General features: G+C 39.4%; 1 protein-coding gene across 2 annotated transcripts in view; it reads left to right on the forward strand.

Annotated features, from left to right (window-relative positions):
* col5a3a (collagen, type V, alpha 3a) overlaps positions 1-14,931 on the forward strand; it is a 45,120-nt gene that overhangs the window by 3,878 nt on the left and 26,311 nt on the right. The window contains exons 2-11 of one of the 2 annotated variants that reach the window (XM_086289548.1): positions 6,198-6,362; positions 6,618-6,831; positions 7,035-7,197; positions 11,442-11,564; positions 12,978-13,391; positions 13,846-13,965; positions 14,074-14,190; positions 14,289-14,342; positions 14,429-14,470; positions 14,670-14,732. In XM_086289548.1, the coding sequence (XP_086145674.1) occupies positions 6,198-6,362; positions 6,618-6,831; positions 7,035-7,197; positions 11,442-11,564; positions 12,978-13,391; positions 13,846-13,965; positions 14,074-14,190; positions 14,289-14,342; positions 14,429-14,470; positions 14,670-14,732 (1,475 nt within the window). The remainder of the gene's footprint in view (positions 1-6,197; positions 6,363-6,617; positions 6,832-7,034; positions 7,198-11,441; positions 11,565-12,977; positions 13,392-13,845; positions 13,966-14,073; positions 14,191-14,288; positions 14,343-14,428; positions 14,471-14,669; positions 14,733-14,931) is intronic. The other variant, XM_086289549.1, reaches the window with a different exon arrangement.

Genomic DNA, 14,931 nt, shown 5'->3' on the forward strand with positions numbered 1-14,931 from the left:
TCATATTGACAAAATCCGGTCAAAGACATACAGACAGGCATTGAAGCTTCTGCCAAAAAACCAAAATGACAATGACGTTCCCCACCCCCAAGGTGTATCTTAGAGCAAATTTTGCCATGATGACACTGTGAAACACACTTTCTTAGACAGTCACATGCTGTGGAAAAAAAGCACTTAAGTTGGCTTGGCAGGGTAACAATATTTATCCATACATCTGATAAGGAGGACTTTGGGTGTTTGTTTCTGGTGCCCTTTACTAAAAAGTCTCTTTGTGGGCTGTTACATATTTCTCTTCATAGTCAACCTTTATTTTGGTCACCAGTGTGATGACTTTATCTTGCCCACAGACAAGCAGCCAGACAGACAGACACAATCCTATCACCCACAACATTTAAACCATTGCCATGTTGTATAAATGACACAGATCATCTTGTTCAAATGCAGTAGTCTTCTGCAAAACCTTGAGTCCTTGGTCCTGGCATTCGTGTGGGATACTCTCACCTACACATTGCTCCAGACCAAACACAACCCCAAAGGCAAAGGCATTCTCTCAAAACAGCAGCTTCCCCATTAAACAGCGACTCCACAACTCAAAAATGGCACAGGGACAGCTTGAGGAACACAACAAAAAGCCCAAGGCACTGATCCAGCCTCCAGATTCCCCGGATCCTAAGCTCAGAGAGATTCAGCTGAATGTGCCAGAACAAGCCTGATCCACACATGCACACAGATCTCTAAAGATCCTTTGACTATGACTGATGATTTAATGGCACGAGAGATATTTAGTCAATACTAGGTTATTGTGGCCTCAGTATATAAGCAATGTCCAAAGAACGAAAAAAATGCTTTTGCAGTAGTTTGCACAAATGTATTCTTGTGCTTCAGTTACTTTTATTTATAAGCAAACGAGTAAAGTGTTTGACACAGTAATTAATTTAGTGAGAGAGAAACTGTTACAAAGGCAGTGTTCCAAAGTGCTTTTCTCTTCCTCTGGGAATGTTAAAGCTAGAACTGAGCTATAAACAGTTTTTGTCTATTCTGCTGTGACTAGGTGTGCAGACAGTTTATTATTCTTTTTCTGTGCTTGCGTGTCTCTTCCGCATGCATTAGCTCTCTGCAGCTCAGAGAGTTCCTGTCCACACACAGTCGTGACCCAGACAAAAGGTCACACCAAGTCTTAATTAGATTAAAGGCCATTTTTCTTGCAGCCACGGGGGAAAATGTGTCTGGATTTATTCGACCGCTGTGTCTGTCATCATTTTCAATACCATTCAATATTTTACAACATTTCCCATTTTCTGAAGAAATTCTGTCACAACAGCAGATTTTGTGGTGAGTTGGATTTTAATAAATAGATTTTAGATGGATTTCATATACCCATCTAAAAAGAATAATTCACTGCCTGTGTATTTCAGCTTCATGTGCACATGTTTTCTGTCTCATTTGTTATAAGCTACATCTGAAAAGTATTTCAGTCTTTAAATGTGAGATTCTCTTCCTCCACTCATCTCAGGGTGTGGCCCAAGATACTATGGGAAGTTCTTATTGCTGAGATTTCTTCCTGGCTGCATTTCTTTTTAAAAGTCCCCAGTTTCAGGATTCAGTACTTTTTGACAGAGTAGTGTGTGTGTGAGGGGTATTTTCAGGGATGGTTGTGAGCGTAGGTGGTATGAGTCACGGAGAATGTCTTTGGAGACATTTGCTTTTCAAACACAGAGAACACATTATGTCTATCTACGACTGAAGTGGTGCTAAGTTGTATGACCGCAGGCGATGGAGAGATTATGTCAAGTGTCACACAGCCAGAGAAGGCACAGAGAGATGTGGATTGTTTGGCTGTATTTACATGGGAACTCTGAGTTGGACTGCAGAGCTTTTTACTATGAGGAAAACTGTGCCTGTCATTCTTGTGGGGCAGACATGGTGTTCTCAAAGATAAAAGTACAAACAAAAAAACAGACTGACAAGTATCTTACGGCATTGAACTGTATGCATTTATATGGATGATTGTGTATCATCATATGGTGTTCAGTGCATGTTAGCTGTGAGTATTCTCAAAAAATGCCTGGTGTCTGTGCAATTGCTGGACATTTCAGCCCTTTTCCAAACAGTCTGACCTTTTGGCGTGATTGGAAAACATTCTGAGTCATCAGTCCTTTGAGAATTTCTGATGCTGTTTCACAGCACATTCAGCCAAATGGTGGGGACCGTTTTGTTTATCAGTAGCCCGTACCAGATGTTCTCTTTTATGCTCAGCTACTCTTCCCAAGTTTCTGTAGAATTAACATAATTTGAAGGGTGAGGTAAGGGCACGAATACTGCAAAGCATAATGAGATGCGAGCAGAACCTGTTCAGACAGTCAGTGCTGCAGGATAGGTAAGGAGGATGCAAGAACTGACACAACTCAAGGTGACATAAGAGACTCCAAAGCAGGGAATAGATAACATTCTTTCACTGATCCAGACTTCATTTGGCAATCTTCCACCACTCTTAGTTCTTCCTTTTATGCCAGATAAGGTGTGAGGTGAAATAGGCATAGTCATCCTTAAATCTATCAAGCTGTAACAGCAGTGAAAGTTTGATTGATTTAAGGACATAGGAAGTCAGGACAGTGACTTCCTATGCCCTCTGAGTCAGCTTACCAAACAGATCCATGGCCATTTCTTTTCTCTTTCTTTCAGTGTAGCCCATTAAATTGATGGATTGATCCTTTTCGAAGGAGTTCCTGCTGCTTGTCTCAGAGTTTTCCCCGTGACATTGTTGTGTTTTCCCACTTTTCTTTGTTATCTTGTGAAAGACAGAGGTCAAGAGTCTCCTGTCAGTCCATACTTAAAAAAATGCTTGGAATTGGTCAACAGCTTTAAAGCTCATAGTGATTAGAGGAAAAAAAATCTTCTATGACTCAGTAGTTGCATTATTAAATGAATCTGTGGATGGTAATTTAACAATTGTGCTCAAAAGCAAATTATATTAGCTTACATTGGTCATTTTGTCAGGTGCTGGTCTAAATTCTGCTGACAGAATGTTACAAATCCTCTATAATTAAAACCACAAGACTTTAGTTTAAAACATTATTCAGACTGTTCCAAACATCATTGCCTCATGACCTCGCATCCTCAGACAGAGGAACATTGTGTGTATACTGGATTTGGACTTACGTTTGCAAAGGAAATTGATTTGCAGTCAGGAATCAAACAAGGCCACACCAGAGCAATGAAGAACTCTCTTGGGATTAGACAGAGAATCTACCAATTCAATGAAATACAAACATTAAGGATTAGATCCCAGACATGAGGAGAAGTCCAAAGTAAACTTTTGTTAGAAATAAAGACAGAAATGTAAACGCTTAACTATTTAGTGAGAATTTAGCTGGATGAAAAAAGGGGACTCTAGAGTGCTACGTCTTTTGCTTCTCCATAGGCAGTCAACAGAGAGTTTTTGGTCATCCATCCATCTGACCATCAATTTGCACCATGGTGTGGTGGTTATAGGTTGTCATTGATGTCGCGTGGCAAAATGTTTTGGTTTTGGCTTTACTAGTTGGCTGTTCTGTACATGGATTCACTTTGGCTTTCTATCACAGTCCAAAGACACGTTAGGCTACTTGGTGGTTCTGGATTGGTCATTAGAATGAATGTGAGGATGAATTGTTTTCTGGCATCATATGGTCGGCTGGTTGCATGTTTAAGGTTCAGCGTGCCCTATCTCTTCTCCTGACAGCTGTGATTGGCTCCTGCAACCCTGAACTGCACATGCAGTTAAGAAAATTCCTTTTTTTTTTTTTTTTGGTGACTTGCTTATATTAAGTGTCACAAAGGTGAACTGATTATAACAAGTTCATTTTGGTAGCAAATTTAACCAGCAGGACAGCGCATATAATTTTTTATTGATCACATCTCAATAATAATTCAAAGAGTCTTGCTATGCTTTTCCTACCCATCTGTTTATTGCCTCTCTCAGCACCTGATCCTGTAATATACGTAATATGTGCTTAATTTATTATGTCACTCTTCTCTGCCTAATTATACTCACGAGTTCAAATTAAAAAACATGTTTTTCTAATATTCCTTTCAAAGTAAGCAAAATCTTTAGAAGGAAAACTGAGCTTAGTAAATATCAAATTTATAAATTAAAGGTACAACTAAATGCATTTTTTTTTGTGTATTTTCAATAGTAACTATGGCTATAGATGTTAGTGTGCAGGGATTGGTAGAAGAGAAGCTGTGTGTTGTAATGAAGTCATTTAATAAGTTTCAGTATAAATGTATTTTTGCAGGGAATAAATAAATAAATAAATTGATTAAAGCATTATTACGTGTGTAATGCTACATGTAAGGATTACATACATAAATACACTGCCATTAGCCATTTGTCATTATTTTTCAACCTGATGGTTGTACGCAGCAAAGAGACATACAAGATAATATGAAATTAATACAATTATAGTGTTAACTCAGGTACCTCTAACATATCTCTGTGATACTATTGTTGATAATTTTGAGGTATTGAGGAAAACTCTTAAAACGTTGCACAGTGAAAATAACAAGAACTAACACAGCCTCCCTAAAGATATGAGAATATGAGAAACTGAAAACCACAACCAGAAATTTGCAACAGGAAGGAATGCCAGTCCTCAATCAGGTTATAAGTGTGGGCAGTGTGTGGGAGTAAAACAGTGCAAAGTTTCTGTTGAAAGAAGATAGGACCTTCTGTAACTACTTAATTTACAAAGCTTGTTTAAAACTGCGCATAAATGCAAAATTTAATCTTTGAGATCTTAAACACTTTTAGATCTGTCCTTTTTGTTTTACATTGTTCAAGCCTGGCTACTAGCTTTACAACCCTGTTGCCATGCTGGCTTTCTGAGAGGGTGAGCTCCCAGAGCTTATTTGAATAAAGGATGTATGCTATGCAAATAAATAATGGCATAAAATGTAACACAGTGTTTTTTTCGGTAAGCACTGTCTGGACAACAGTAAACTCATTCCATATGTTTAATTAACAAGGAGATAAAAGGAGAGTTCTGTTCGAGGGACAAGAGCTTCAGGAGGCAATTTGGGTTTAGGATCCTCATTTCAGATGCCTGGAATGCTAAGTGCTGAGTGGCTCTCTCTAGCAGCTGGTGGGGGACTGGCTGCACACAAAGCTCTGATCCTGGCTAATGCTCATAGCAGCATTTTATCAGCGGAACATCTAAAATTACACGAACAGCATACAGCACAGGCTCATTATAATGAGAGAGACTTAATACTGGAGTACATTTCATATCCGTCAGGCCAAAAGTTGCTCTGCTTATTGCAAATAAGTATAATTTAATGATATATGCGTTTACATGAAAACAAATTCTTACTTTCAAGATTTTTCTTGCTTGATGTAGTAATGAAGTTTAGTCCATTTAGATTTCAACAGCTTTGGAATGAGTCATTTTACTGTGATCAGGTACCGTCATGGTATTAATTTGATTTCTTTGTCTATTGTTCAGATAAGTGCAAAGGGAATTTCATGGGAATAAAAGAAGTGTCACCCCGTTACCATAGATGTTACATTTTTCAGGAAAAAAATTAATATTAAAATTAGATATCTTACTTAAATATGTTTAAGTAATGAATCACTGATGAACTAATTTAAACCAGTGAATTGTTCAGTGTGATAAACAAGATGGGGGGCATATTGCTGCTAGCTGCTGCAGGGTGAGTGGTGTGCAGGTGTCAGCTGCCAGGTGTGCTAGAGCAGGATTATGGTTAGGCTTTGTACTACCCCAGTCCTATAATAACACCCACAGTAGTCTGGCCACCTGCCGCCACATCTCAGAGGAGCTTTTCTCTTCCGACTCCTAGGAAGCAGGAAGGCTCCACACTTTCAAACAAGCTTCCAGCCTCATTAAACCCTGCCTTTCAGCTTGGTAGCAACCAGCACTTAACTCAGCCAGACACAAAAGTGCTGTCACACTGGCAGAATTTAAGTTTTAAAGTGACAAGCAAAAACACAACCTCCACTCAGCATGTTTATTATAGTTCTTTATACAAGAATACAGAAATAAAGCTAAAATATGGAAGTCAGGCAAGTTAACATCACCTTGTTGAAAGAGAGAAAATTAGCTTCAGTTTATGAGAAACAAAAAAACCCACTAAATTGTTTTATCTGATGTAGAACTACAGACAGATGGCTAATTTATTTTCTTTTCTTTCACTTCCAGCTAATTCCATTGATGTTCTGCAAATGCTGAAGCTGTCAGAGAACATGGAGGGGGTGTCCTTGGAGGCTGGTCTCTGCACCAGCAGGAGAGACACAGAGGAGACAGACCTGGCCTACAGGATCAAAAAGATCCAGCTCAGTGCTCCCACCAAACAGCTCTTCCCTGGTAATGGGCTATTTTTTTTTCCTACAAGACCTTATACAGAGTAGTTTTTCAATGTAATATAAAGAAAGAAACTCCATGAGAAGTATGAACAAACTCCACGTACTGCTCCTCCTGGGCTGACGTCTTTCATTGGCAATAGTTTTTACCATTATTATTTCTACTCAGTTGTCACTATAGTGAGGGTGACGGGTCCCTGCTGTGCTCTCTCTTGTATGACTTATCAACTCTCTCCTGTTGTCTCCTCTCTCCCTTCAGATACCACATTTCCTGAGAATTTCTCCCTGATGACTACCATGCGAGCTAAAGAGGGCTCCCAGTTTTTCCTGCTTTCGCTGTATGATGACCAGGGAGTACAACAGCTGGGGCTCGAAGTAGGCCAGTCACCTGTCTTCCTATATGAGGATCAGGACGGGCAGCCAGCACCAGAACTGTACCCCATTTTCAAGAAGGTCAACTTTGCTGATGGAAAGTGGGTAGTTTGAGGGCTGATATCTTCTACATAAGACCTATAAAAATTTAGAGTGAAGGTGATTTGTGTGTTTGGTAGATCAAACCAGCGCACCAGCATAAATACATAAATGATATTAACTGCATTTGCAATAACTTTCTTAATCCTTCAACAGACAAAGGTTAGCAGCTTGTTAAGTTTCCCTTTATCTTTGTTTCTTTCAGATGGCACCGGATAGCCTATAGTGTGCAGGATAAAACTGTGACCCTTTACTTGGATTGCAAGAAAGTAGAGACCGTTGAACTGCTGCGAGGGGACAATGCTGTAGTCAGCACAGAGGGTGTCACTGTGTTTGGGACACGGCTGCTGGATGAAGAAATATTTGAGGTAGGGCATTATGAAAAAATAAAGCTCAAATCTAAATGTTTCTATAGTTTTTCAGGCAGTACAATTTTCTGTTTTTTTTTATTTGTTTGTTTTGGGTTTTTTAGTATTCACTCAAGATTTCTGCACATCTGTTTAAGCAGACAAAAAATAAAAGTTTGAATAGATTATTTTTACGTTGGCTATGAATTGTTCCTCTAGTCTCCACATGCTAAAATATTCTTGGGCAAAACATTGCATCCCAGAGTTAGTTGAGGCAAACCATGCAGTCAATTCCTATCAAGTGTGCATTCTTTGTGCATTAATTTATTGAGGTATACAAATATCTAGTTTCACTGATATGCAATGCAATGCAGGGCACATTGAATGATCTGACAAGATGACCTTGTTTTCATTTGCATGAGTTGTTCGTGTTTATGAGCCTCTCGAACTTCTTAATGTTTTATACTAATACCAATTTAGCTCTTTATTGCCTAAGATGAGTCTATCTATCTATCTGTCTGTCTGCCATAATATAGCATTCATCAGCCTGTGAAACAGGACAACAAAATACAAACTTTAAAGTATAAACTGTAAAAAAAACCAACATTTTACAGAATAAAAAGGGGAAAATGCAGAAAGAATGGGATGACAGGGCACTAATGTTAATCAAGTGCTATTGAACAAAAAAAATATAAAAAGAAATGTGTTTCAGAGGAAGTAGCAAGGAGATATGACCAGTTTAATCAAGCCCACCTCAAATCCAATAATTATGCATTTCTTGAGGGGGGTTGCCAGCATATAACTACCTGAAACAGCTGGTGATTTAATCCTTGTTCACTTACAAAGATTTGTTCACATGTATCAATATGCATGGAAAAAAGGAGAAGCCAAAAAAGAAACCCATAACAAAAAAACTTGTGTTTTTTTTTCCCCTCTGTTTTGTCATAAATAATTCTGTGTGCTTTCCATAACAATACACAACCCCTGCCCCATTGTCATTCCCAATGAAGCTCCACTCTAAGTCTGTCATCCACAGCATAAAATAGAGATGGGCTCAAGCCCCTTCCCCTGCTATATCTCCAGGGCTTTGTCTCTATTCAGCGATTGAGCAAGAAAAAATTTAAAAAAGAGAAGGTATAAGATGTTAATTTTAGTAGAGGTATAAGTTATATAGTTGGGTTAATAAAATAGTTTTCCTTCTCCATCAGCGACACAGTCTGCAAAAAGGAAGACTGCATCTGAAATTATGAACATCCAGAGGAAGGGTTATTATAACTTCACTCTGTCTTTTTTTTTTTTTTGACCAATAGAAACAGATTACCTCATATATAATCAATAACTAATTCCTTAACCCTGTCCATACATTTTTTAATCTTTCCTGTGCAATAATCTAGTTGACCATCTCATGTTGTAAGTCACTCTTCCCTTCATACCCTTTCCTCTCAGGCATTCCAGTTGTTAAATTATTTTATATCCCCACTTCAGTTAAGAAATGTGTCTCCTTGTGGGCTCTATAAATTTCCCTGTTCAGAAGCAATGGAGACTGTTTAATCTCTGGCTTTGCTCCAAAAACACTCCCATGCTCTTATTCGTCTTCGTTTGTGAAAAGTTATGATGATGATACCAAATGTGTGGTGATGACTAATACTCTTCAGACCATCCTTAATCAGATCCATCCTTTACTTTAATACATGCAATTTTTGTGGTCACGTGTAAGGAAGTGTGCAATCAGCTTAGTCTATCAGAGTCTTTAAATCTTGTTTGCTGTAGAGCGTTAAGTAACCCAAAATAGTTTATTCAACTTTATATTTTTGTTGATACAAGTGTCGATAAAAGACACATTTCTCACATATGTTATCTGATTATCAAAGTTGTACACCTTGGGTGAGGCTGGTGCCACAGGGGAAAAAAAATTAAGTAGGCTGACCTTTGGCCCTCTGTTCCCAGACCCTGGTTCTGGGGAAGAGGTCAGTGTTCCAGCCCAGTTTTCCCACCGTGGGAGCTCAGCGTGGGAGCATGGGGACTTTGGTCAGCCACTAATGTCTCTATTGCTTCCAGATTGCTTACAAATGACTGCAGAAGTTTTGCATTCATACCCTGCTCTTTATAGGAAAGCAAATTTTAGGTCTGACTGGACTCCTTTTTGGCTGCTATGTGCCCTGTTTGTATGTCTCCAACATGCTGACTGCACAGATAAAATCCAGCCCACTATTTATTTGTTAGGAAATTCTTTCTGTCTCGCTTAGTACAGGAAATAAGAAATATTTTTGGCTCTGCTTGTAAGGCATGTTGAAACAAAGTTTGTCAAGCATATCTTTAAAGTTTAGCTTTATTGAAATGCATACATAGATTTACCATTAAAAAACTAGAGAAGTATTAATCAAAGTCTCTTTAAGTCAAAGTTAATTTTGTCTCGCTAATGACTCATAGCTGATGATAGTCAGATGTTTTTGGTTAGACGTGAGCATCTGTTAGTGTCAAAATGCAGTTTTATTGCAGTGAGATCGCTTATTATATTCTAGCTCCTTCACTCACACAAGATTATGACTCACACAAGAAATCTGATTAGGCGAAGGCTGGACAACTCCACAGAGAAGGCCTAGTTACTTATGATTTGGTGAAGATTATTGGCTATCTGGCACAACACACCCTATATGAGACAGCAGGGGGAAGTGGAGTGGACTTTTAAACATTAATGAGCCTGTGCCCACAGTGACATGTGTGACAACATGAAAGAAGATTGGGCGTCACTGGAAATTTGCAGGTTCAGCTGAGGTGTACTCCTTTTTCAACACGCCCTCACATAGCCTCTTTAGATGTCCTTGCCCCAATCTAAATGAATAATGGCAGCGTACACACAATTTGGTGCAACACTCACTTGCTGTGTTTTTCAAGAAGAGAGGGCTCCTGCTAGGCAAGAAAAACAGGAAAACTTGTCTGTGGAAGCATTTCCTTTGATCTTGAATTGAGATTGGATTAGATTGGATTAGCTCCTTTTTGCCTTCTCCCGCTCTCTCTCCATCTCCCTGCAGCTCTCACTCTCTCTCCCTCTCTCTCTCTATCACACCTTAGAGTGCAATAATTTTCTTTGCTTGACATGGGCTTTTGGCCAAAACAGGAAGAAAAAAGGGATAAATGGATAACAAATCCTTTCATGTTTAATACATTAAAGCATAAATGACTGTTTGAACAGTTCCTAGGATTACAGTTTTGTTCACGATGATCAAGGCTTTGCATAGACATGCGCTGCTGATTTGAGTTGTGCTGGAAGAAATATGAGGCGGTGGGTAAAGGAGAAGTGATGTGTTTAGATTTATTTCACCTCTGGCAGCTAAATCTTAATTAAAGAGATTACAATGGGGCTACAATTACCACAAAATCAAATGCTTAATCTAACTTAATTTATTATAAATGGTTGCCCAACTGTCCCTGGACACATTTCACCAGGCAGTATGTTTGCTATAGCGTGTCAGTTACATAGATTTGTATCACTAATTCAATCAAAACCTCATCAGCCACTGTCCTGTGGGGCTGGCAGCACTGTGTTTTTTTGTCAATTACTCTCTGATCCATGTCTCACAGAAATTAGCCCCGCAGCTCCTATTCTTTTACTATGAAGCTTGTGTTTGTTATTTTTGTATTTATTCATCCTTTAAAATGTTGTGATCTCAGCCAAAAAAATAGTTAAAATATAACATTTTCTTAAATATACTTTTATATAATTTTATTTAAACATTATTTTTGATATTTTTCTTGATAATATCTGTATCATGAGTATTCATTGGCATTATAAACTAATTAACCTTGTAAATTTTAGTACAAGAAGGACTGATGTGAAATATGATGTTGATAGAAGTTTACAGTTGTCTTGCGTTTAAGGCCGCTAAAGCCAAAAAAGGCTCTGGGTTCAGTGCTGCAGGGTACAGCCATGCTGTCTCTCTGTGTGTCTATATATACACTCTGGCATTGCCCACAGGGCAGGATGGTAGAGAGCTGCTTGACTGTTTCGTGCACACACTTGGGCCCCTCATGGGGTTATGGCCAAAAAGAGGTCCAATAGTCAGTAACAATTTTACTGTTGCTGACAGTTTGTGGCACTCCTTTACAACCCTCTGCTTTACATTTAGCTATGTAGCCAGATGTTCTCATAGCATCTGTCAAGTTGGAGTGTTTAATTTCTATTTTCTGTTCCATCCCAAATGTCTTTTCAGCATGCAGTAGCAGCTGCATGATTTCTTTATTTTTGACTTTTTTTTTTATTTCAGGGAGATATTCAACAACTGCTGATTGTGGAGGACAGTGAGGCTGCTGCCAACTACTGTGTAAACTACATACCAGACTGTGACTCAGCTTTGCCCTATCACAGCCAAGCTCTGAACCTGCAGGAGGTCAGTACTGCCATTGAGAGGAGGTGATGCCTACTGGAAAAATGTTTGACACTTCAAACATTACAGTGAAGCCAAGCTTTTGGTGACCTTAAATAACCGTAGAATCCTGGCTTATGTTTTTGTCTGAACATGAAGGCCTGGAAATTTTAAAATGCTGTACATATTGTGTCATTGTCTTTTTTTCATACTAGCCCAACATTGTGTATTAACGCTTAAGCAGTATCGTGAAATTCTCCTTCTTGCCCTAATGGCAGGTCTCTCTGGCTGCCAAACACTTAATTCACAGCCAATCAGTTAAAGAAGCAAAAGCACACAGCTACATGTTTCAAAGGTTCTGAGGGCTTTTAAAAAGAGACTTGGACGATTACCACAGAATAGGGCAAGTAAGTGTATCTTCTTTTAAATACAGCCAGCAGTGGAGCAGTTCTATGGTCAGATGCTCTTTTGGCAAAATAGACAGTGCCAGAAGCCCATAACTCAAATATGATATAATAGCTCTTCCTTTCCTTAAGGGATGTATCTGTCATAGACATAAATTACTGTATATGTTTTTGGTGCTGTATGAAAGATAGAGATAAGATGAAAGGAAGGAAGCAGCTGTGTGTGTCGGTTTCATGAACCACACGCAATGTTTTCTGTGTTTGTCTATTTTTTGTGCATATGCCACATGAACATAGGTGAAAAAATTATGAGTGCACAACTTGTTGAGCCAAGCCACTGATGATCATGTAAGAACGGTTCATTAATGGGACTGTGTGTCCATTTCGATAGTCATCCAGCTGGCTTTTAAAGAGCTACAGCTGAGCAATGAACTCTTGAGTCCAGAATATGTCAGCATCTGTCACTTCACTGACCTACTTCCCATCATTCTCCCTTACACGCTGAGCTTGTTTAAAAGTGGCTCTAATTCATGTCGCTGATGTCTTTTACAGACTTTACCTACAACATCATTTTCAGGCAGGGGCCATTCCTAACACTGACATGTAACGGACGTCAGTCTGGAGCAGGGGTGGGCACTTAATTTTCCCAAGGGGCAACATGAGAGACTACGGCTGCTGTGGAGGGTGCAGTCCTTCACATTTGTTCACTTAGTAGAGAACACTTTTTGCATATAATTAACAAATTTGTAGCATTAAAGGCACTGTGACCTCTAAGCACACAAGTAAATATCAAGTAAATGTGTTTTGTTAGAATCTATATTTGTGTATTCCTTCTCATTTCATATTTTGTGTCAGGCTTTTATCAGCTCATTGGAACTTACAGTGGGCATCTGTAAGGGTGTCATGGGACCTGATTACATTTCTTGGCTTTCCTGAAGCAGGCTATTTCTATGATTTTCATTTACAGCAGTGTTTGTTTTTTTCTCCATCCTCCATCTATGTCCTCATCTTGCATTCTACTTTTTCATAAAAGACCTCCCAATATGGGTCTGTTGCCTTGATGCAAAGTGACCAGCCAGCTGAACCAAAGGAGGTCCCCAAAAAGGAGAAGAAAGGAAAAAAGGACAAAAAGAAGAGGGATAAAGACTCTAAAGGCAAACGTAGAAGGAAGGACAAGGGAGAGAGGGGATCCAGAAAGAAAAAACACGAAGAGGAAGCTCTGGAGGAAGGCTTCCTTAGAGTTTCCACAACACTGCCTCCATATCAAACCCAGGAAACTTTTCAGGCAACTAAGTTGCCAGAAATTAAGAGTACCCTAGAAACTACCATTCCAACTGATGTTTTCTACAAGACCTTCACGGAGATACCAACACATGAACCTGACTTCACAACTGAAGCCTCTACTTTCATACCTAGGACATTGCCTGTGTCAAAGGTTACCGAGGAGGTAGACAAATTTGCCTGTAGATGCTGTCCGTTCCAATCCCTCCCACTATTTGCAGCTCTAACCAATCACTCCCCTAATATTTAGAGAGCACCTCTTCCTCCTCTCACCTCCGCAATCACTTACCACCACTATGTATTTGTCTGTTTATAATTTGCACATAAACTAATTTGTCACACTCACACTGCTTCTGCTGCTGCAGCAGCCTCTCTCATGCTGTCACATGACTCTGATGTAGTCTGTCAATTAATAACACTGTAAACACTGTAATTAACTGCACACCTGTAAGCTTTTATCTTGGTTAACCAGTGTACTCCCATGTAATCCACCTGTTTTGCTAACATCCATGTGGTACAATGCAGTGTTTTTATTAGGCAGTGCATGGCACAGAGACATGCCCAGTGCCGCCTGGTTAATCTCTGCTCTGACTCACTTAAGTCTGTGTGCTCGCCTGCAGGAGGACACACCTGTAAGGGAACCAGTGGTGGAAGAGTATGAAGATGACCTTTTAGAAGACCTTTATCATAATCTCTCAGTTTCTACAGTAACAGTCGGCCCAAATGTTACTGAATATGAGGTAGGTTAAACGCAAACGCAAGAAATGTCTTCTGCACAGCATAGAAACACTGTGAGGTTATTTGGCTTTCACTACACCAGTCGCTAATAGTTTGTTATTCCTTAACAGATTCTTGAATATGAGGATTTCAAGAATGATACAGAGTTAGAGTATGAGGAGTATGAAATGTACGAGGATGGCTTTGACTTTGCAAAGCAGGAAAGGGCTCAGACATGGGATGGAGAGGTAAATCTCACAGTGACCTCATACATCAAGTGAGTGGTCATGCCTGTGTTAAGTGATTTCTGACAGTCCGCATCTTTTCATCTTTTACCCCTCCTCAGGGTAACCTCAGAGCAGAGAAAGGCCAGAAGGGAGAGCCAGCTATTCATGAACCGGTGAACTGTTACAGACTTTTAATGAATAGGCTAGTAGTTTGGCTATGAGTATGGAAAATAACTTGATACTCTCCATGTTTTTCTAGGGTACAATAGTGAAAGGACCCCCAGGGCTACCAGGGCCAGAGGTAAACAAATTCCACCTGAACTTTTCAGATGAGGTGCAAAATGCTGAGATTTTCAGTGTTAGACATTGTTATGCCTAACACTTGCACCTTAAGTTTTTGAACAGTAGTTAGTATGTAGAATTGATATGTATAGCCGATTATCGATTAAACGATTATTGCGTTTATGTAAGCAAATATGGACTAAATGTATCTTCCACAGGGGTCTCCTGGACCAGCTGGTCCAGTAGGACCTCCAGGACCCAGGGGAGATCCCGGTGACTTGGTGAGTGAGGTTTAGGACTTGGGTTCACTCATTAAATGTAGAGTGAATTAGTTTGACCTCAGTCTTTTCCATCACCTGTGAGACTCAACTCTGAATTTAACTGTGACCTTAATGTGAAACACATCCGCAGTATCAAGATGTCCTGGCTTGCTGAAATGAACCTGGGATTCATTTTGGCTCACAAATGTTGTTGTCTATG

Source organism: Aulonocara sp. 'chitande type north' Nkhata Bay, linkage group LG4 (genome assembly GCF_057382095.1).
Source record: "Aulonocara sp. 'chitande type north' Nkhata Bay isolate Kocher_YH1m ecotype deep benthic linkage group LG4, A_spYH_male_GT1.1, whole genome shotgun sequence".
NCBI classification, from domain to species: domain Eukaryota; kingdom Metazoa; phylum Chordata; class Actinopteri; order Cichliformes; family Cichlidae; genus Aulonocara; species Aulonocara sp. 'chitande type north' Nkhata Bay.